Genomic DNA, 24,400 nt, shown 5'->3' with positions numbered 1-24,400 from the left:
ACCTCCACATCCTTGAATTTTTTTAAAAAATCACCATGTTTATTCAATTTACTTGAGGGAAACAATGCAACCCATCTCCACCACAATTGAAGGCAGTGCATTTCAGATTCCAACTGCACAAAATGTTTCTTCCTCACGTCACTCTTCCCCTTTGTTTTTATACGTGTGATCTCTAACCCTGAAACTCTCCACCAAAGGGATCAGCCTCCCACTATCCATCTGTACAGACTCATGATTTTGTGTAATTCTTAAATCGTCCCTCACCCTTTGAATTTCTAAAGAAAACAGTCCCAACCTCTCTAATTAATCCTTCCAGTCCCTCATCCCAGCAACCATCTTCATACCCATTTCCTGGATCTCTCTTATGCTTTCACATTCTTCCTAAATAATGTCAACAAGTATTGGAAAAATAAAGCTCCTGTTGAGGTCAGACCATTACTTTATAATAGATTTTACTGCTTTTATTTTCTGTACCTCTATTGGCAAGAACAGTGTATACCTTATTGTATGCTTTCTCAAACTATCCTACTTTCAAATTATTTGTACATGCCTACCAGCAGGTCACTCTGCTTCTACATTCAGAAAAGCATTAAGCATTTTTTAAAATTCTACATCACTGCCCTTTTGTTATTCATTAAGTCACAGAACTATATACCATGGAAGCAGGTCCTTCAGCCCATCTTGTCTATTCCAACCAGTGCCTCCTACCTGAGCTAGTCCCATTTACCTGTAATTGGCCCAGCTTTCTTATTCATGTACCCACTTTTACCACTCCCTCTGCCAGTTTATCCCACATATGCATCATCCATGTAGAAAAAAAATGCCCAAGTCATTTAAATCTTTCCCCTCTTACTTTAACCCCTATGTTCTCTAGGTTTAGTCATTCCTGGGGGGAAAAAATTGGCATTCAACTTAGCTGTACCTTTCATGTTTTCTATAGATCTGTTGTGGAGAGCATTCTAACTGGTAGCATCTCCATCTAGTACGGAGTAGCCACTGCACAGGATCGGAAAGAGCTGCAGAAAGTTGTTAACTCAGCCAGCTCCGACATGGTAACTACGTTTCCCAGCATCAAGGACACCTTCAAAGAACGATGCCTTAAAAAAGCAGCATCCATCATTAAGGAACACCCCCTCCCCCCGCCAATCAGCCAGAACATGCCCTCGTGTTGTACCATTAGGAGGAGGTACAGAAGCCTGAAAACACCTACTCAATGTTTTAGGAATGGCTTCTTCCCCTCTGCTATCAGATTTCTGAATGGACAATGAACCCATGTACTATTTTTATTTCTTTTTCTGCTGTCTTTTTGGACTACTTATTTAATATATATTTCTGATTGTAATTTAATTTTTTATTATGTATTTCAAAGTATTGCTGCCACAAAACAGCAAATTTCACAACAGATACCAGTGCGATTAAACCTGATTCTGAAATTAATATACCACTCTCCAAGAGTAACTTGCAGTACAGAAAACATAAAAGATCATTTAGCCTACTGAATGCGCTTTTAATGCGCCACTTCTAAAAAGATGTCCTTGCCTCTTACATCTCAAAATTTTCTCTTACAGCTTACATTATTAAGCGCTAATGCTGTATCAGACTTCAAAGTAAAAACTTTGGTCATTCAAGTTACTCCTAGGGTTGCACTTTCCAAATAATGATCAAGTTCACAGGACGATGGCATCCAAGTATTTAATAACTCATCGTTTATTTAATTACTTGAGTAGGTGTCAAAAACCAGAGCACTAATCATAATTTAAAATCAGTGTTATAAATGGAAGACTCTCAAATTTACACTTGAATTTATGGTGAGTATCATGAAGCTTAACAACACTGATAAAGTAATTGTGGCCAAATAAAGTACCAAAATACCAAAAGCAGTAATGAACCCATCTTAACTAGATTATCTTAGCTTCAGCAGAAAAAGAAATCAATTCTGTAGTTCATGTAAAAAAAGTCTGAAAATAGTATTTTTTAAATTTATGGAATATCTTGCAAATTACCAATAGGTCCAAAAATTATCACCCTGGCATTCATTCTACCTTCCTCTTAGGTGGTACTTCTGGAAGCAAGTCAACCTCAAAACACTCAGGATCTGAACTAACTGACATGTAATGCAGGACCTGTAGACTCCATAAGAGATGGAGCAGATGTTTGATAGGATTTACATGCAAGTACTTTGTGAGATAGTCCAGCCCTTCCCTTGGAGGAGTAATGCAGCTTCCAATGCAGGAAAGCCTTATGTTAGCAGTTAATTAGCTTCTGACCATTCTCACCAAACCAGTGCTGATTCAAGTCTCTTTAAAGGTGCTAATCACTATGGCCCTGAGGCCTGGTTGACTCAATCTTGTCAGATAGTATGCTAGGCACTCTCTGAGAAGAACTACTTCTGAGGGGTCATTGAGAGTTTCCAACATTGAAATTCTTGCCACAAAGTTTCTATTGATATTAGCACGTTGTGGCAAGGTTAAAGATGATGGTGAGAGCAGACTATATACATTTTTACCTCTGCATCAAGACATCACTTTGTTAGGTCAATGTGGCAGCTCATATTCCACATTAAAAGAAAACCACATAACAGCACTTTCCATTCCCTGAAATGAAGTTCAGGATCGAGAATGTCATGGCCCAAAGAACAATCTTAAGTCTCAGATATGAATGCCATTCTGCTTTCATAGCTTAGGAACAATGATAATTTAACAGCGGCATTGTTAGTAGACCCACTATTTCACTGCGGCTGAGATAGAGTTTAGTACTGATCTCCAACGCTGCCCATGCAGAGTTTGCACATTTTCACTCTGATCATATGGGCTTCCAACCACCGGTTGGAACCACTCTAGTTTCCTTCCACATCCCAAAAACAATTTGATAAATTGAAGGCAAAAGAAACTGATGCCCTAATTTGGAACAGAAAACAGATTCTGGGAGGACACAGTGGGTCAAGCAACATCTGTGGCAGATAAAAGTGCAAGTCACTGTTTCAAGTCAAGATCCTGCATCAGGACAAGGGAAACGATGAACAATGTACAGCAGTACACGGCAGGGAAGGCATCATAGATGCTGGTAGGTGATAGGTGGAACCTGATAGGGAGGAAATGATGAAGAAATGGACAACAGAAGGCAACCAGGTATACAGATGAGTATGTGTGGAGGGAGAACTCTGGGGGTGTGGGTTACCTGAAATTGGAAATTTCAATGTTCATCAGCAGGTAGGAAGCTACACAAGCTTAATTTGAGATATATTGGAAGGTCTTCCAATCTGTATTTTGCCTCACAGTAAATATGGAGAAAGCAGAGGACAGACAAGTCACTGTGGGACTGGGAAAGAGTTTAAAGTAACATGAAATGGGAGCTCGAGATGGCTGATGTAGACTGCATGCATGAACTCTGTATAACAGCCATCTATACTATGCTTGAATTCACTGGAAGCCACATTATGAACATCAAACACAATAGATCAGGTTGGACGAGCTGCAGGTGAATCCTTGACTGACTTGGAAGGGCTGTTTCAGTCACTGGACGGTGGAGTACAAGGAGCTGAAGTGAATCTCCTATGGTTGTAGGGAAAAGTACCAGATGTCAACAAAGGAGTCATGAAGAGAGAGAACACTGAAGCAGGCAGAACTGTGTTTAGCAGCTGGTGGGGTGACAAATGAGGACTGCAGAAATTCTTATTTCTGTTCTGCCTCTGGAGAGAGGGGTGACAGCAGAAATGCGGAAGTTCTACATGAAGACTTCATCAACTGTAGTAGATCTGGAAGGAGGACATTTCAGAATCCCAGTAGCATGACTCATTTAGAGAACAGATGTAGCAGAAATAGAAACTGACAAAAAGAGAGGTGGCCCTGGGGCCTGGCAGAAATGAGGTTGGTAAGTCATTTGGCCACCCCAAATGGCCATGCTGTGCAGATAAGTGATAAAATGTGTAAGATAATTGATGGGAAATATGAGGAGGATGAACTGGTTATCAGAGACTCAGAGGATAAAAGGCATAGTTGCACGCTAGCTCTCTATGATTCCATGATATTGCTGCCCTGAGTGAGACAAGCAGGCTGATCTGGTCAGCTGAAAACAGAAAAGGCAGATACTAAGAAATGTTTCTCCACAGCAGAAGTATCTAATGAGCAGAGGCATAAGCTATGGGTTAAAACATTAAGAAGATTGATTTTGCCCAGAAAATGGCTAGAATCTGCCCAGAGGGTTCTTAAGAGTTAGAAAAAAATAATACTCCTATAATCCAGCAGTTTTAAGAATTTTGTGGTTCCCAATGGGCAATTTTTTCCAGACTACTAGATATTACTGCAATTTGAGCACCACAGTTATAATTCATTTAATATAAAAAATACACTGTAGTACAATAAATTTCCAGTGGCCCCAGCAAGTTCAGAAAAGAACGTGGGAAATAATCAGAAAAATGACCAACCATTTTAATTTCTGAAAAATCTTACAGATTATCAGTTTTACTGTGCCCTCACACTTCACTAATATTAAGATGATGAATACTTGAAACATTATTGCAGACAAGTCTACAGGTCACCTATGAGATTATTTGATTATTGCAGATCAATACTTGATTGCTGGCATGGACACCCTAGGGACAAATGTTGCATGCTTGATGCATGCAGAACTCTACGACTCTCACAAAGATGGCAGGTGCACCTTCTGAAGGAACAAACAAGAAAAGTGGAATCAGTTTTGCCAGCAAAAATGAGCTAAGATCAGCAATCAAATCACAAACAAGAGAAAATCTGCAGATGCTGGAAATGTGAGCAACACACACAAAATGCTAGAGGAACTCAGCAGGCCAGGTCCATAGCTTTTTTATTTGCATAGATGCTGCCTGGCTTGCTGAGTTCCTTCAGCATTTTGTGTGTGTTGCTAAGCTCAGCAATCCCTAGCAAGAAAGAACTAGGGGAAGCTCACTACAAAAAAAGTCCTCCTCTTAGCAAAATTCTCAGTCTCATAATAAACAACCCCCACTTCAGAACCTAGCACAAGACTTCATAGCAACATCTGGGTGCAAGCACAGGCACCTGTCATCTAAGTGAGAGACTACAACAATATCAACAGACAATGACAGTAACTAATGACACTGAACTGATCACCACTTAATCCACCATGTTATGTCCTTTGCTTTTACAGTATTATTATTTTTGTTATTGCTAGGAAGGGACAGAGCTAATTAAGGGAACAAAAAATTAGAGGAATGGCTTTGGGATGCTGTGGTCCTGCATCAAGGGTAAGGAGCAAAGGTGCAATCCAATCACTATTGATGATATTAGTGACTATTTGCTGGAGTTTCAGTCCTGTGGAAAGGCCCAGGTTCCAAACTTGACTGCTCTGTACATTCACAAAATGTTCCAATGCTTAAATCTGCTTCTCTGTTTAATATTCTGTACTTCCATTTAAGATAAATATCTGCCTTGCTGCATTTCTCACCCTTCCAGAGAGCTGCATATAATCTGCTCATGCCAGTTATGATGGTTAACTGTTCCATTTGAAGAGAAACTCAATAATCAAAATCAAGCATACCATCTATTGACAGTGGGTAAACTGGATATCAATTGCACAATCTGCACACCACACCAAAACAATCCCAAAACCTGAAAACGCTCTTTGTTATAGTATGAGCAAATTCTCTTAAAAATTACACATTCCACGCATTTTCCAAGAACGTCAAAGCAGAACATTCTAATTTCAAATTATAGGGCTTAGTAATTTTCCCCACATCTTGACAAAGAAATCATTCAACATAAGAAATTGTCTCTACATTAAACTCTTCTTTGCTTTCTGTACCATTGATTGATTTTGTCTTGTGCTACTTACGAAAGAACATGGAGGAAGTACTGGAGAACTTAAAATGCATTAAAGCAGGTGGCTATGGTCAAGGGCTGTTTCTCAAAATTAGAAGCCCATATCTGGTGGCTTGCCACAGAGGTTGGTGCTGTGATATTTGTTATTAATAAAAGGATTTGGATGTGAATGTACAAGGCACAGTTAGTAAGTTTTTGGCTGATACCAAAATATTACTGTGTTAATATTATTTTATGTTCTACAAGTGACACATCTACTGTGTTTTGCACTTGGTCCCTGAGGAATACTGTTTCATGTAGCTGTATACATCTGTACAGTTGAATGATAATAAATTGAAACTGAATTGAGGTAGTGTTGTAGGTATTGTAGAAGGTTATGAAAAACTGCAGGGAGATCTTGATCAGCTAGGTATTGAGCTACAAACTGGCAAATGGCTTTCAATCCAGATAAATATGAGGTATTGCATTTAGGGAGAACAAACTAGCAGAGGAATTATTCAGTGAATAGTAGGGCCCTGGGAAGTGCAAGTGCACAGTTTGCTGAAATGGTGTCGCAGGTAGACAGGGTGATGAAGAAAGCAATTGGCATATTGGCCTTCATCAGTCTAGGCATTGCGTATAGGAGTTGGCAGTTACATTGTAATTATACAGATGTGGGTGAGGCAGCACTTTAAGTATTGAATCAGAATCATTATCACTAACAAGTCATGAAACTTGCTGTTTTGCAATAGCAGTACAGAGTAATACATAAAATAGAGTATAGATTATAATAATTTATTCTATATATTTGAAAATATAGTGCAGAAAGAACAGTTTTGGTCACCCTCTTATAGAAAAGATGTTAAGTTAAAAAAAGTACATGAGATTTACCAGGATGTTGCCTGGACTTGGAGCTTGAGTTATAAGGAGAGGCTGCATGGACTAGGACTTCATTCCCAGGAACATAGGAGACTGAGGGTTGACCTGATAGAAGTACAAGATCACAAGAATCATAGACAAGATAAAGTACATCGTCTTTTTTTCCAGGAAGTGGGTGCTAAAAACAAGAGTGCATAAGTTTAAGATCAGACGTGAGAGAGATTTTAAAAGGGATATCAAGAGCAGGTTCTTCTCCTGGGACTTTTGGGGATGGCCAACCTGAAGATCACTGGCCTCTTCAGGATTATTGACTTTCTACCACAGACTCCAAACTCTAACCCCTGCCCTGACTCTTCATTTACTGCCCGACCTCTAACTCTCCTTCGTCCCTGCTCCTAAACACCTACTTGACCCCTAGCTACCCATGCTGTCCTGAAAACCATTGCTACAAACTAAGAAAAAAAAACTACGTATGAGGCCATGACATTAATGGAGATCATAGCTTGATGCCATCTTAACTGGAACACATATGATCTGTCAAGGTTTTTTCACGTGCCTTTTTTTATGGTCCTCCTGATTTCCTTAAATGTACTCAATGGATTTTCCTGATTTTGGCTGCCAAACCTGACATAGCATCCTCCTTTTGTCTAACCACCAATGTTTCTAATATTTATTATACATGTCCAACCCTTCCCTTACTTCAAAATATATCACCTTGCTAAAATAATTATTATATAGATGCAAACCTCTTTTTAAAATTCTCCTCCAAGATCTGTTACAAACAAGAAATAGTTCATAACTGTAGGAATGAAGTATTGAAGTGAAGTTCACTGCTATTCCCTTGATATGACAAGATGCATGATCCAGCAACTTCAACAAATTCATTTTAATCCTGGGCATGAAAAAACATGTTCCTTTTAAAAAACTTTTTAAAGGTAACTTGTTTCAAGAAAATTCCACCCCCACTTTCATCAGTCAGTGTCTCCTACACCATATATCCAAATCCTGTGGCAGTATCACAATTCCAGACTGAAGGTTGCTAATCTGAGGCATAAATAGCATAGCTGGTCATTGTCTTTCAGTGTCTATGTGGAGATTGTACTGTCTTCCTATGACTATGTTCTTCCTCTGGATGCTTCTGTTTCCTCCAACATCCCAAAGCTAAGCTAAACTAGATTAAATGACAACTGTAAATTGCCCCACTATTTAGCTAAATGGTCGAATCTATAGAGAGCTGATGCAATCATAAGGAGAATTAAACAGGATTTCTGTAAAATTTATGCGTATGGTTGGTTGATGTTTGTGTGGGTCAAGGAGCCGTTTTCGTACTATATGACTCTGACTATTTCCTTTGCAAATCATTTGTGGGGTTATCTGGTCTGCTGCTCACCATCTCTGCAAGATGACACAATATTTATGAATTGTGGAAAAGTGACACACTTCTGCACCACATATCACAAGATTAGTCCACCTAGGTAAAAGCATAACATGGTTTGTTCAGTTGGGAAAGACTCCACCTTCTCCAAAAGCATCCCCGCAAAACAGATCCACTTTATTCATCCATTACACAAAATTCTCACTCATACAAAAAAATGGAAGAGCCTACTTTGCTGCAATCCCATTATTGATAAAGTAGCTACAGCTTTAAAGAGGAAATTAATGATTAACTTACACACTCTGCATCAGTTATTTTCCACAATATATTTCACTCTATAAGTACCTGGCATCATCCAAGTAGCAGGAACTAAGCAAGCAATGACACCAACTAAACCCATAATGTCCCAATTGCATGATTGCATCTAATATACCTGTTTCATGTGCCAGACTGTTATGCTAATCTATGCTTCATTCTTTATACTAAAACATGGTCATTCAAATCTGAAAATGGAAACACAACACAAAATGCAATAAAAATTAATCTTATGGGAAAGTGGGAGGTTTTATTTATTTTTTTTTACCTACAGCTTACAGGTTCTCTAAAAGGCAAACTTGCAATCAACACATACATCATTCCTTCAAATGACACGCCAAAACCATAGCTGACAGAAGGTACCACTGTAGTTGAAAGTTTCCTTGAACTTTGGGTTGATGAAAGGCCACCAACCCAAATGTTTAGCTCAACACAGATGCAACCTCGCCTGCCGGCTTCTTACACTTTCTTTTTCAATTTCAGATTTCCAGCATTTACAATATTTTACTATTTCTCTTAAATTCCTGTAGGTCAAAGAACAATGGATACATGATAAAAATCATTATAATATGAAAAAAAACATTGAGATCATCTAAACAATAGCAAAACAATAACAATAAGACAACTCCAGTCTAACTCACTTGACAGCTCTTTCCTTATGCACCTGGACACTTCGCGCCCCCCCCCCCCCCCCCCGGCTTTCAAATACCATTTAAAATTTAATTTAAATTTAACTTCTTGTAAAGTGATGATTGAATCTGTTTCCTCCACTGTTTCAGACAGTGTATTTCAAATCAAAGCAAGAAAATTGTGTTCCTCAAGTCAATCTTAGATCTTTTGCTTTTCAATTTTTGTGCAAATGTAAACCCTTTATTTATCTTATCCATTCTCTGGAATGTTTTTTGAAGATCTATCAAATTACCCCTTTACCTTCTCTGTTCAAAAGGAAAATAATCCCAATTTATCCGATCTATTCACATGACTGAAGTTCCTTATCCCTCTGACAATTCTATTAAATCTTACTGGCACTCTCTCCAAATCTCTAATTTATAGCCATCATATGCTGTGGTAATAGTAGAATGTATACAGTAGTTCAGCTACAGTCAACTGTGTTTTGCACAGATTCAAGATAACCTCTTTCCCTCCACATTCCCACAAAGCCTGGGAATCGAACTGGACATTTAAAAGAAACAAATTATAGCCCATCTTGCCACCTTTAAAAATCTCAACAGAAGCATCCAGCTCATTTTTCCCTGTAACCCTCTTAGAAATTATCCATATCTTTGTTTTTCTTACCTAAGTGAGTTAAACTTAGCTTTATGTCTCCCCATTCCATCAATTTGCCTATATCTACTTTAGATTTATGTCTGTACTCATGAGATCATTCCATTTTTTATAGAATAATACAAAAGAAACTGGAGCAGGTGTCAACCATCTGGCCCCTTGAAACATCTTCCCCTTCCCATCATGGCTGAATTAATCTTGATTGAAGCTTCCCTTTCTTTCCCAACTCCTATTATCTCAATTTCCCTATAATCCAGAATATATTTATCTCAGCCTTAAATATATTTAATCAAAGGTCACAGTATTCAGACGTAAATAATTCAAAACTGTCAGAGAACAGATTCCTCAACATAGTCTTTAGTATCCTGAGATAAAGCCTCTGTTATCTGCCAGTTTCAGAGTCATAAAGTTACAGTCATTGCGTTCTACCAGACAGAAACAGGCCCCTCTGCCCACTATGTCCACGGGGAATATCAAGTACCCATAGATATTATTCCCAATTACCAGACTCGTCCAAAGCCATTTTTGGTCTAAATACAGACCGTCAATGAATTCTGAAGACCCAACTATGGCCACCCTTACATATGAACGAGCTCCCATAGTATTAATAAATTCAAAAGTTCAGTGCACAAACATATTTTTCCTATAAACAACAGTACACACTCTCTCTCTTTCTTCACTTTTAACAATTGTTCTTCCCCATCAGTCTTAGGTACTTTTCATGACATTCATTACAATATTGTGCTGGATCTGATGATATCTGATCCAGAGGTAATTCAGAAGTCAGGAATGAGGCATAATCTTGGTGAGGATATGGCCATTTATCAGGACAAAGAACAAAGGTGGATAAAAAAAATAGAAACATAAAAAGTTACAGCCGTCTTGCACGAAAAACTAGCTCAGATTAGAGAGGTAACAAAGCATTCCAGTGATAAGGAATACCCTATGAAATAATCAGGATCAGTTGGTGACACAGGCTGCGGAGAAACTTCTAGAAATATACAGAATCAGCAATACTACAATTACTGAAATTCATTGAACAATTACACACTTAATAAAAAATAAGCAAGCATAGGAAAGTTAAACTACAAGAAAAATAACAATTCGACACTCTAATCCATATACGGGTCATCACTGACTTACAGCCACCCCTACATATGAACAATCTTCTATAATATTAATAAATTCAAAAGTTCAATGTAAAAACATGCTTTTTTTCCTACAAACAACAGAACTAGTTTCCTTGCTCCCTCACTCCACTTTTAGCTAATTGCTCCTTCCATTAGTCGTGTGTACTTCTGATGCCATTTACTACAATACTATTAACATTTGGTTATTTTCTGACTTGTAGACAGGATCAACTAATAGACAATGATAAAAACCTGACCCGTTTATTACCCAAGGATGGTCTGTACTATTTTAATGTTGGGTGAGTACATCCCTCCACCTCCCATTCATGTGATGTATTCTGGATTGCAACCACCTCTTAAGTGAATAAACTTCCTCCTCATATCTGCACTAAACCTCCTACCCCTCACTTGAAATGTATGCTATCTGGTTACAGACACCTCTGCTATGGGGGGAAAAAGTTTCCTTCATCTGCTTGTCCACTTCCCTCAATTTGATCATCTTTCAGGTTTCCACTCAGCTTCCTTTGCTCCTGGAAAACAATCCCAAGTCCAAAAAAACCTGCTTCACCTGCATTAGAGATACCGCTTCAAAAAAAACCCACAAAAATATTTAGCCAAATACAAGGAAATAGAGCACTTAAAAATTTTCAAACAAGGAAGCATTAGCTGGCCAAGACCTGTCACCAAGATCACAAATTCAAGTTCATTGTCATTCAACCATATGCATGTATAGAGAGAAATGAAACATCGTTCCTCTGGGCCAAGGTGAAATACAGTACATACAGTCACACACAGCACATATAGTTACAATCCACAGTGAACAGCACAGATTTCCTGCCCTCCTATATAGAACATGAAACAGCGCAACACAGGACAGTCCCTTTAGCTCACAATGTTGTGCCAAACAAATTACACCAATAACTCCTAATTAATCTAATCTTTCTTCCCTGTACATGGATCACATCCCTCTCTTCTCTGCATATTCAAATGCTTATCTCAGAGTATCTTACACACTTATTTGCCATTTATCCCTTTCACCACTCCTGGCAGTACATTTCAGGTATCCACAACATATTTCCATTGTAATCATCTCCTCTTACCTTAAATACATGTATCTAATATTTTCTAATACAAGACACTTGAATTTTGAGCAAAAATACTGGCTATCTACTTTATTTATAATTTTATACACTTGTTTGAAATCTTCCCTCAGCCTTGCCACTATAGAGAAAATAGTCTAAGTTTGTCGAACCTCTCCTAGTATGTCCTCTAAACCCGAAAAATCCAAACTACCTGAGCACCCTCTCCAAAGCCTCCACATCTTTCCTATAATGAGATTTTAATACAATACTCTAAATGTGGCCTATACAGAATTTTATAAAGCTGCAATATAACTTCCTGACTATTGAACTCAGTGTCTCAATTAATGAGGGCACACATGCCATACACCTTCTTTACTGCTTTATCAAACTATGAGGCTACTTTAAAGGAGCGATGTACTCAAACCACAAGAACCTAGGTTCATCAACACTGTAAAGCGTCCTACATTATCTGTGAACTCTTATGTTGGATCTCTCTAAGTGCAACAGCTCACACTTGCCTCCAGCTGCCCAGATTTGCAACTGATCAATATCCTACTGTACCCTTTGCTAATCTTTTACGCCATCCACAATGCCACCAATCTTTTTGTTGATTGTGAACTGATTCACTTACCTACAACATTTTTATCCAAAATCATACATTAAATAACAGAGGTCCCAGTACAAATCCCTGTAGAACACCAACGATCACAACCTCCATCCAAAATAAGACCCATCCACCACTTCTATGGGCAAGTCAATTTTGGATCCAATCAGCCAGATCACCTTTTTTTTTCATTTTCTGGATGAGAATATCATGCAGAAGCTTGTTGAATGCCTTAATAAAATCCGTGGATACAACATCCATTGCTCTCTCTCTCTCTCTCTCTCTCTCTCTCTCTCTCTCTCTTCAATCACAAATGTCACCTCTCAAATAGTTCAATCAAATTAATCAGACATGGCCTGCTCCACACAAGGCTATGTTGACTGTCCTTAATTAGACCATGGTTCTCCAAATGCTTATAAATCATATCCTGAAGAATCCTCTCTATTAGTTTCCCTACTGACGATGTGATGTCATCACCATTCTCTTGAACAAAAGAACATTAGCAACCCATAGATTAAAGAATACATAGGCTGTCACCTCAAAGTACAGGTAATGTATTTAATGTATCTCCACAAAACCTAAAGAATCACTGGCATAATAAGTGAACTGACATTGGCGTCGTCTTTTTGGACAACATGCCTAGCTTGAAACAGTAATTACACTTAGTTGGCTCAACCTGGCCAAGTCACCTGCATATCTCCCACGAAAGACACTCCATTCTAAATCTCATCACAGCAAGAAATTGGTGAACAGTACATAAATGTTTTTTCAAATTTCCTGGTAACATATTCACCAATATTTGGGAGTCCTGGGACAATCACCATTCAAAACTAAGATGGAGTAGTCAAAATTATATATATCTCATCTCACCAAGCACTTCTTGCCCATGTAGAGGGTCTATAGCTTTCACAAATGGCTTAGCAGCCAGCTCAACAATCTTTAGTTCTGAGGGACAGCTAAAACAGGAATGGGGACACCGAGAAAGCAAAACAGAAATTTTGCAGTTAACCAGAAGAGCTGAGTAATCCATTACACAACCAGAATTCATCTGACATCCAAGAGGCAGAAGTATGGCTAGTGATCTGACAGGTAACAAGCCAGAGTAGGGAAAGTTGCAAACTGAAGGAGCAGAGGCGATGAAATAGGAAGATTGGAGAAATTATAGGGTTCAGAACAGAGGGTCCTGTAAAAGATCTGTGAAGGTGGGTGAAGGTAATGGAAACAAGAGGGAAAAAGACACATGTAACCAAGTGTATACACAAGCAAGTGCCTAAGTGTCAATGAAAGAACAAGTCTGCACTTGTCAGTGGCAGTGTTTGCCACTCCTTATCAATACATAATTAATCTGTAAATACAACTTTTTGCAATGAAAGTCTGTTTTTGCAAAGTAACCCAATTAAAACATCTTAAAGATCACTGTTCAAATTAGTCACCCCTCAAATACTTCACTAAACTACCATTGCAATATCTAAAGGAAGAATGAAAAAGGAATACCCTACATAAGCAATCTTGACGGGTGAAATATATTTTATTTAATTATCATTTGTGACAAGATTTGCCATTCACCTTCTGTTCTCTGGGTTTAACAAAAGCTCCTGTAACAGAAAGAAGAGACCTTCTCAGCCACTGAGCATTTTCACTCTGCTTTGCCTAATAGAGTAGAATGTCTAGGTGGATCCAGAATAGGCAAGGATGAGGGATGTGGTGACCTTCACTTACACCTGATAGAACTCTGATTCTTCTCCATCGCTGCTAATCAAATATCCTGCATACAATGTTTACAATGGAGTTTCTTCCACACTGAAGTGACCAAATTAAGTTTTGGCATCACTTTGTGGAGAACCTGCTTTTAATTCAGATGAATGACACAAAGCTTCCAGCTGCTTGTCACTTCAATACATCATTCTGCTTCTCCCCTAACCCATTTTTCTGTGGCCTCATGAATGGTTATAACATAGCTCAAAGCGAGCTTGAGGAATGACACATCTTTTGTCTGGGTATGTTTAAGCCTTCTGGACTCAATGTCTAATTCTCAATTTTTAATGGAATTTGCTTTTTCTATCTCTATTGGAACTGGTCATTTCTGTTATAATCCATTCACCCAGAGGCTGTTTTCCCTCCATTCCCTCAAATTTACACTGGGCGTCATTATAATAGAAGCACATACAAAAAGGTCAAAGTGGGAGTAGCTGATGAATTAAAGTGCCAGGCAACTAGAAATGCAGGGTCTTTTCTCTACAAAATCATTGTCTGGTCTGGGTTAGGTTTCACCAACAATAATGGGAACAAGATTTCGAGTGGCTGTCATAAACGTTCTGCAGTGTTGGAGAAAAAATTTTAGACACACTAAAATTTTTTGGTGAAATGCAATGAGACACAAAAATACTTTCTCCAACACCATACTTGCAAAAAGATAACCAAGAATGATTTAGCACAATTTAACTTTCACTATCTGACAATAGCACAAAGCACTTTACAACTAATGAAATAGGTTGCATGGGAAATTTGACACCACCAAGATCCCATAGGCAGTTCAAAACTAAATGACCACCTGGTGGTCAGGATTGAACATGGAACGATTGAACTGTGAGAAAGCAGCCATTCCTCAGGGAAAATAGGTGGTGGTTAAAAAAAGGCACAGAATGTTTCCTTTCATTAACTAAGGCCTAGAATGTACTCTGAAGCACAATCAGAATTTGTGCTGATAGCCCATCCATAGCAATGTGAAGAAATGCTCCACTAACTTACAAATATGAACTAGCACATACTATATATCCTGGATTGAAAAATAATGTAAAGCTGTACACTTATACTGCTCATGATTAATTCAGGGACAGCCCTGGCTTGGGGTAACTTTTTTGTTTGTCCTGTAAGTGCACTCTTGCAGTCAATAGCGTAACTGTATTCTGGCTGAGAACCTATCATTTTGAACGCCATTGAGGTAATACAAAGATAAAGGTTTTCAAGGAAGATGCAAGTTGCAGCACAGTTTGGGAGATTACCAACACATTACCTAAACAGGTGAGAACATGGCAAATGGAATACAAACTGGAAAAACTGAAAGTGCCATTCCCTGAAAACAGAAAAAGCTAAGAATGTTAAGAATTATGAGCAACTGAAAGGTGTCTGATGTTCTGAGGGACTTGGTGTCCTTCCATATAAATCACTGAAAGTTAATGTACACATAAATCAAGTGACTAGGAAAGTAAATGAGGACAAGAATAAAGATGAAGTAGGGCTCTGGTATGGCTGTGGTGAACAGGTTTGATCTTTCTACTTAGAAGAATGAGAGAGCATAATTTTAAGATGATTGGAGGAAAGCATAGAAGGAACTTCAGAGGAAGTTCTTTTAAAAAAAACAATGAGTGTGCGGAAACACGTTGCCAGGGATGGTGGAACAGGCAGATGCATTAGGGACATTTAAGAGACTTATAGATAGGCACATGGATGAAAGAAAAATGGAGGGCTATTAGATTGACATTAGAATAGTTTAGAAGGTTGTGACGTACTATATTCTAATAAGTTTGCAACAGAGGGAGAACAGCAAAGGTTCATCAGATCGTTTCATGAGATAGTGAACTTGTCACATGATTGTGATGACTGGGCATGTACTCTAGCATTTTTGAAGCATGTGTTCTCATTGTAACAGTGAAACTTCTTACAAGGATTGACAGAGTAGATACAGAGTTGTTGATTCCTCTGGCTGGGTTGGGATAAACTGGGTTAGCATTCTGAAAATAGGAAGCTCACCACTGGGACGAAGAAGAAATTTCTTGACCTAGAGATTACCAAATCTTTGGAATTCTCCATCTCCCCAGCCGGCTGAGGAGGCTCAGTCACTAAGAATATCACTGATAGAGACCAATGTATGTCCAGATGTTTAAGGATTCAATTGATTATGGGGTTAATGTACGGAAATGGTGCCAAGATAAAAAATGTATCATGAACTTATTGAATAGCTTCTATTTCTCATATTAGCTGCTTAATAATCACCACAGATGGAGTGAACCAAGATTCTGCTGCTAAACTTACAGCCACAGAATTGTAGAGGCAACTGTTCTGTACTATGTAAAGTTCATAGCAAATTTATTATCAAAGTACATATATGTCACCATGTACAACCGAGATTCATTTTCTTGTGGGAAAATCAATAAATCCAATAACCATAATAGAATCAATGGAAGACCACACCAACAGGGCAGACAACCAGAATGCTAAAGACAACCAACTGTGCAGATACAAAAATGAGAAAAAATAATAAATAAACAATAAATATTGAGAACATGAGATGAAGAGTCCTTGAAAGTGAGTCTATAGGTAGTGGGAAACAGTTAAGTGATGGGGCAAATGAAATTGATGGATATTATCCCCACTGGTTCAAGAGCCTGATGGTTCAGAGGTAATAACTGTTCCTGAACCTGGTGGTGCGAGTCCTGAGGCTCCTATACCTTTTTCCTGATGACAGCAGCAAGAAGAGAACATGTCCTGGGTGGTGGTGGTGGTGGTGAGGGGGGTAGGGAGGGTTCCCTGATGATCTCTATGTAGATATGCTCATTCGTGGGGACAGTTTTACCATGATGGACTGGGCTGTATTCACTACTTTCTGTAGGATTTTCTGTTCAAGGGCATTGGTGTTTCCATACTAAGCTGTGATGCAGCCAATTGTTATACTCTCCACAGAACATATTTAGAAGTTACAATTTATTTCCCTCCAATGGGGTAACAAAAACAAAAGAGCATAGGTGTAAAGCAAGAGGAAGGAGTTTAAGAGGGGATCCGAGCATGAAGGTTCCATCCGCAACCCCACCCCAGTGAGACAGACATCCTCACAGGGTGGGTGATAGCTGGAAATCATTGTCAGAGAAGGTGCTGGATTAACACATTAAGACACATTTGTACAAAGAATTAAATAGGCATGACATTGAAGGAGACAGACCTAAAGTGGGCAGATAGGAATAGTATGGACAGGCAAAAAGGTTGGCATGCATGTTGTGCGGCAAAGATCTTATTTCTGTTATGTACAATTCTACGATTTTGTACTTACATTCATTAGTAAATATTTTTGTTCCCAAAGATTATAAATAACCATGTGCTCAACAGGATTTTTGTTCTGCTTTTTTATAACGTGTGGGTTAATCTTCTTCAAAATATATTTTATATGCTTATGCTTCAGTTTTATCTTTGTCAGCCTTACATTTCACATAGAAAACCTACAGCACAATACAGGCCCTTTGGCCCACAAAGTTGTGCCGAACATGTCCCTACCTTAGAAATTACTAGGTTTACCTATAGCCCTCTATTTTTCTAAGCTCCATGTATCTATCCAAAAGTCTCTTAAAAGACCCTATCGTATCCGCCTCCACCACCATTGCCAGCAGCCCATTCCACGCACTCACCACTCCCTGCGTGAAAAAGCTTGCCCCTGACATCTCCTCTGTACCTGCTCCCCAGGACCTTAAACCTGTGTCCTCGTATGGCAACCATTTCAGCCCCAGGAAAAAGCCTCTGACTATCCACACGATCAATCCATATACAGTGTTCCATCTAATATTAATGATTTATTGTTACTGGTCTTTGGTTCAAAGCAGCAAAGATGGTTGATGCAGGTTAACCTCCCCAAATTCAGTAGATTTCACAAATTAAATGAACTTTCACCTCAATGAAAACAGAAGATTTACTTAATGCTCAGAATACTTAGAGGTCAGAAAGCAGCTATGGAGACAGAAACAGAATTAATATGTCAAGTCAAAGATCATCAGAAAGAGGGAAACAAGTCAACTTTAAATGGCTGAGAGGGTAAGGAAGAACAGATGGGAGAAAGGAATCTCTCCGAAAAGCAAGGCCAGGATTGCTATAAAGACGTGCTGTTGCCTGACTTGCTGAGCATTTCCTGCATTTTCTCTCTATTTCAGTATTTCCAGCATGTACGTTTTATTTAATATCAGTTACAGAAGGTGTATTTACTTCTTGTGGAGTAATAAAAACTTAACATCAAGTAAACATCACTTGAAATTGAAGGTAGCTCTCATACCCATTCCACCCTCCCACCTCCCCACCAGCATAGTAGACCAGCTAGTAGATCTGCCGTCTCATAACTCCAGAACTGGGTTCAATCCTGACCTCAGATATATCCAGTAGAAATGGAGCTTGCAAAATTTCACTACATGGGTTTCCTCTCATGTCTGAAATGCATGCATGTAGGTTGACCACTGCAAGTTACCCTTATTGTGCTTGGAAGTGGGGAGGAGTAGAATCTAGGGCAGTAAATTGAGAGAATATGAAAAAAAGAGGCATTACTGTTGGATTGGCGTAAAAAAATAGGTAATGTTCAGCACAGACAGTGTGCTGAAGAGCCCATTTCCATACTGCATGAGTTAATAACTCCAAATCCCAGAATGAACCACACACCACTGTTGCTTTCCAAGGTCTATTTCAATCTGAGATTTCTTGCCACAAAAATCAATCATCTGAGCTGAAAAATCCCAGCAGAGCGTGGTTCACTGAAAGGAGAGGCTACTACTTATCAATGCACAGACTGGCAGATTCCATTCCATTCCCAGCAACACAATGAGGGACTGACTTGAAACCTACCTCATTAGTTATTTTCTAATCTACCAACCTAACCCTAATGAGAAACAGGGGTAAGTATAGGCAGTTATAGTATAGAAGGAATGCTCTTTGTGCTATTTTTAATCTGTTTGAGATTTCTATAGTGAATTAATTAGCAATACAGAACTTATGATATCATGTGGAATTAAAAACCAATGTGACTCACTCAATGCCTCCAAATGGCTAAGTGTGAACTGTTGCCACAAAGAGGAAAACATGCTGCCAAACCAATTTGTGAGCAACTGCATTCTGCAAGAATATGTCCCAATTCTAATTATACTAACCCCATGGATTATCAACAAATATACACCCCACAAGAGGATGTATGGATTCCAATTTAGCATAGAGATCTTTTATATAAGCCTTACACTACAGCAGTCTTTATTTAGGTCATTTCTGTGTGATTCTTGTTTCTAGCACAACAAAGCATCCGAAAGCAGCCTCAAGCACACACCTTATAGTTACACTTTGGAACCAGATTTAATCTGCATAGCACAGAACTTTCAGATTGATTGTCTGCTCAAAGTTAGCTCCAGTGAAGTACAAATCTGCAAGACTACTTGCTGACACTCTCAGAAAATTTGGTTTTTGGTTGGTTCAAATAATCAGGAAGGCACTTTCTGATATTCAGGAAGATATTTTAAACATTATAGCCCCAAACCTCAATGTGTTTATAAGAATATTGTCTCATAAATATAGGCCACTGACAATTACATTAAAAAATTTTGTCTTCTACTAAGAAGAAGCAGACATAAACATTTCCTGGCAGATTTGGCAATAATGAAAGTGTGAATATTAACTGATTTCTCTGACATTCAGCATCCTCATCCAGATCAAGGTGAGCTATGTGATGAGTTGAGTTAATTTTCTTTAAATGGGATGGACAGAATTGTGCACAAGAGTGACACAAGAGATATGGAAACATGGTAATTTACCAGAGTTGGTGCTCAGACCGAAGAAGATCTAATTTACTGACAGAATAGACTCAAACAGGCCAAATAGCCTTCTCTCATCCCTATGATTTTTCTGGTTATGACAGTAGTTTTGTGCAGGTAGCAAATTATCAGGTGAATCGTGCGAGTCACTACATGAAATCAAAAACAAAACATAGGACTTTTCAAACCAACCCACTGCCATGCTATACAATTATAGAATATTATCAGTATCAGAGCAGATCACCAGACCAAGCAACAGATAATACCTGAATGGTGTACAGAAACACAAGATGCAATTTGTCACACAGATAAAAAATTAAACTAATTGTTACATTTTCCCCACTTGCCCAATACTGCAGTCAGAGCTTCACAACGTAAACAGCCGTTGTTTATACATTTTTGGCACAGTAGTTGCTGATCTGGTTATTTCCTACCAGCTCATCAACAGACATGCATAGTCACATGGACACGATCAGCAAATAAAGGCAGAGGGAAGTCAAGATACCAACCATATTCCACAGATGAAACATGCTGTGTGGCTAAATAACAAGCAGTTCTTCAGATTAGATAATAAGCACCCATACCAAATAAGGCCATAAGACATGGGAGCAGAATGAGGCCACTTGGCCCATCACGTTTCCTCCACCATTTCATCATGGCGGATTTGTTTTCCCTCTCAGCCCCATTCTCTTGCCATCTTCCCATAATTTTTGATAGCATGTCCAATCTCAACGATCGTTTGTCACATTTTCACTTTTGTCACATTAAGAACATGAATCCTAAAACTAAAATAAACAAAATCTAGATATTTCAGAACAGATTCCTAACTACTTGAATGTTACATCTTTTAAAATTAGCATATCATATGATCTTGCTGAATTCTCCAATGAATTGATACTTTACCAATCTTGAATACATCAATAATGCTCAAAGATGTTTGCACTGGATGTCATTAAACTCACCATTTCCCATTTCATGGACAAGATTAAAACACATTGTGGAGTGAACACTTAAATGCAAAAGAACATCATGACAATCAACAAAAACAAGTTGTACTTATGTAGCTGCTGCAAAATGTCCCAAGATGATGCACAGAAGCATTATCACAAAACAGCATTAGACGTGACACTTTGAAAGGGAAAGGTGATACTTGTGACCTGTCAAAGTACATTAATGGTACATTAAAACATAATGAGTCATTATAAAAAAATTTGAGATGCAAGATTTCCTGGAGGGTTTAAGATATGGAAGAGATAAAGACCAGACTCTCATGAAGGGAAAAACAAACAAGGACATCCTGTAGATTGTTGGAAGTTAAACACATTGGGTACAAACAACACGGATATCAGCAAAGGATTAGACGAATCACGGCAGAGTCCGCAATGCCATGGAGGTGAAAGTGCTCGTTATCAATGTATGGGTGGGCTCCACAGCTCATGTTGCAATCCCAAACAGTTAAAAAGTATGGATTTGGAGGTTTAGGAAAAAGTGCTTGTGGCAGAAGAAGACGACAATTGGTTTAGTGTTTCTGACATCTGGTTAAAGGAAATCCCTGTTCATCCAATAAAAACTTAAGGAGTACTAGCATATTCTGAATTCTGGCAGGAAATCAAGGGAAACTAAGGTAAAGACTAATTTTATTTAAAATGTTAAGTAAAATTTCAGTCTCTTATAAAATCATTAGCTAATTTCTCAGAGCCTTTGGTTGCCTACTAGATAGCTTTTGAGTTAAATCCACAAAACAATGTCATTCATTTGACAACTAATATTAAAAATGTACAAATTAAATCAGTGTAAGGATAAACAAATTTGCTTTCCCAATGTATGCTGCTGTACAAAATATTATTTAAACAATAGGACTGTTTCCCAACACACCAACCCCATAATTAACATAAAATACAAAATAGAAAGCTGTTGCACAAGGGTTTAGCTTGTTTTATTAAATTTATTTCCCTGATCTCCCGAACATCACTGACAAATTGTCAGCCATCCAAACCCATTTCACAACTGTACCCTGACAAATAACATGGAATTGAAGATACTGACATTTCAAAGGAAGCAGAGGAAGTGTTGGCCTTTCTAGATACAATGAAATTGAAATCAATGAAGTGACCACTAGTTTGAAACTGCTATGTTATTCAACATAATTGAGTGCTTTGCCAAACAATTCGACACATTAAATAAATATTTTTAATTCTTCCAACAACTCTAGCAGTATTGACAAAACACAACAAAGATTATGCACAACATCAGGTATAAAAATATTAGACACACCCACAGATAATCACGAAACACATTACAGTTGTGGCATTCTTTGATCTGGGCCTTGAATACTTAATGCTAAACATACGCAAGCGCTTTGACAGCTAGGTTTCAGCCACAATGTAACATCATTTACGGGTCAGCCAATACAAAATTACTCTAAATTCTGAAAAAAAGACTGAATTCACATGTATGCCAATGCAGACGACAAAACTATGATGCAGTAGTTGGAACATGAACAGATTAAATAAATTAGTTTTTTTTTGAAAAAAGACTAATGGAAGATTGTAAATAAAAAGGTTCTTTGAAAGAAAATGGGAGCGGTCCAACAGTGTATTCGCCTTGCTAGATTTAATGGTGTCTTTTTAAACACACCCACCCCATCCAAATGCATCCCACCCACCCACATCTATAATGGGATGAGACAACATGAATTCCCACACAACAGGGTGCGCTACTCGGGGGAACGGGGTGGGACAGGGCAGCCCAGCCGCAGAGATCGGCGTCGCCGGGTCGGGGTACCGGGATACGGCCGGACTCCACTACCGCCCCCCTTCATCTCACACGGCACCAGTGCCGACCCGACTCCCCACGGCATCAACGGAATGGAAGGGGCCACACTGGGCTCGGACTGGGTGGCACGACCCCATCCCGCCAGGTAACGGCCATCCCCCGACCAGAGCCGGCCGGCCAACGGAAGTAGTGGAGCCCCGGGCATCACCTGGGGCAGGAACCACGCACGGCGCTTACTTGAGCATCGCCTCCTCCTTGCGCTCCTCCTCACGCTGCCGGTCCAGCACGGCCATGATGATGCTCCGCTCCTCCTCAGTCAGATGGCTCAGGTCGGGCACGGTGGCGGGGGCGCGGGGGCCCAACGAGGCCGACATCTCCGCGCCCGACCGGCCGCACTCCAGAAGCCACTGCGATCGCCGAGGAAGGGTGCAGTCGCACGGTTAGCCCTCCGCCCAATCCGGACTGATGCTCGACACGGCTCGGCTCAGCGCGGTGCTGATGCTGCGGCTGGGCGCTGGCAAGGTGGGCAGGAGGGGGGCGGGGCGGGGCGGGGCCTAACCCCCCACCAACCCCCCCTCCGCGCGCGGCGCGGCCCGGCCCGGGAGCGGGTAACGCGCACCACCGGCCCCGCCCCCGCGGCCCCTCCCTCGCTCTCCGTCCACCGCCAACGCACCGGCCCCGCCCCCGCCCCCCGGCACCACTTTGTTCCCACACCTGCTGCCGCCCCGGCCACACGCTCCAACTTACCCCGAGCCCGTTTACTCTCCCACCAGCCGCCCTTCGCTGGATCTCCCTGCCCAAACCAGACCTAAAACTAGACGGCAGGGATTCAGGGTGGAAGCATTTGTGGGGAACCTGAGGAAGGGAGTGTCCGTGCGAGTGTTGGAAGCAGATATTCTCGCATTTAAGTATAAAGATGAGCACTAAAGTCATCGATTTATGGTAGCCTAATGGTCAAGAGCTGGTAACTGGGATTAGCATAGATACTTGAAGGTCAGCATGGATTTGACAGGTAAATTGATTTTTAATTGTCACATGCACCAAGGTATAGTGAACAGCTTTGCTTTGCATGCCAGCCATGTGGATCATTTCATCACGAGTATATGGAAGTAGTACAAAGGAAAAGCAATAACAAAAGTGTTCTAATTACAGAGAAAATGTAGTGCAGACAAACAATAAAGTGCAAGTCATGACAAGTTAGATGAGATGCTCAAGAGATGTCCATTTTATTTATACAACTGGTCCAATCAACTGTGGGATAGAAGTTATTCTTGAGCCAGGTGGTCCATGCATTCAGATTGTTGCCTCTTCTAACTGATGGGGGGAGGGGTCTTCTGTGGTCTTTTGTCTCTTTCACCAATCAACTTCCTAGCTCTTTGCTTCATCCCTCCCCCTCCAGGTTTCACCTGTCACCTGGTGTTTCTCTCTCCCCTCCCCCCCCTTTCAAATCTATTCCTCAGCTTTTTTTTTACTCCAGTCCTGTGGAAGGATTTCAGCCAGAAATGTCGACTGTGCTTTTTTCCCTGGATGCTGCCCGGCCTGCTGAGTTCTTCCAGCATTTTGTGTGTTTCTGGGGTGGTGTCTTAGATTAACAAGGCAGCAAGAAGTGTAGACAGGATC

At 39.7% G+C, this 24,400-nt stretch overlaps 1 protein-coding gene across 7 annotated transcripts in view; it reads right to left on the bottom strand.

The window, feature by feature from the left end:
- rims1a (regulating synaptic membrane exocytosis 1a) overlaps nucleotides 1–23,296 on the bottom strand; it is a 549,448-nt gene extending 526,152 nt beyond the window's left edge. For all 7 annotated transcript variants that reach the window (XM_073056477.1, XM_073056478.1, XM_073056481.1 and 4 more), the window contains exon 1: nucleotides 23,018–23,296. In XM_073056477.1, the coding sequence (XP_072912578.1) occupies nucleotides 23,018–23,154 (137 nt within the window). In that variant the 5' untranslated portion in view covers nucleotides 23,155–23,296. The remainder of the gene's footprint in view (nucleotides 1–23,017) is intronic.
- Nucleotides 23,297–24,400: the final 1,104 nt, after the last annotated feature.

Source organism: Hemitrygon akajei, chromosome 9, assembly GCF_048418815.1.
Source record: "Hemitrygon akajei chromosome 9, sHemAka1.3, whole genome shotgun sequence".
Lineage (NCBI taxonomy): Eukaryota > Metazoa > Chordata > Chondrichthyes > Myliobatiformes > Dasyatidae > Hemitrygon > Hemitrygon akajei.
Note: the sequence above shows the minus strand (reverse complement) of the source record. Positions and strands in the feature narration are given on the sequence as shown.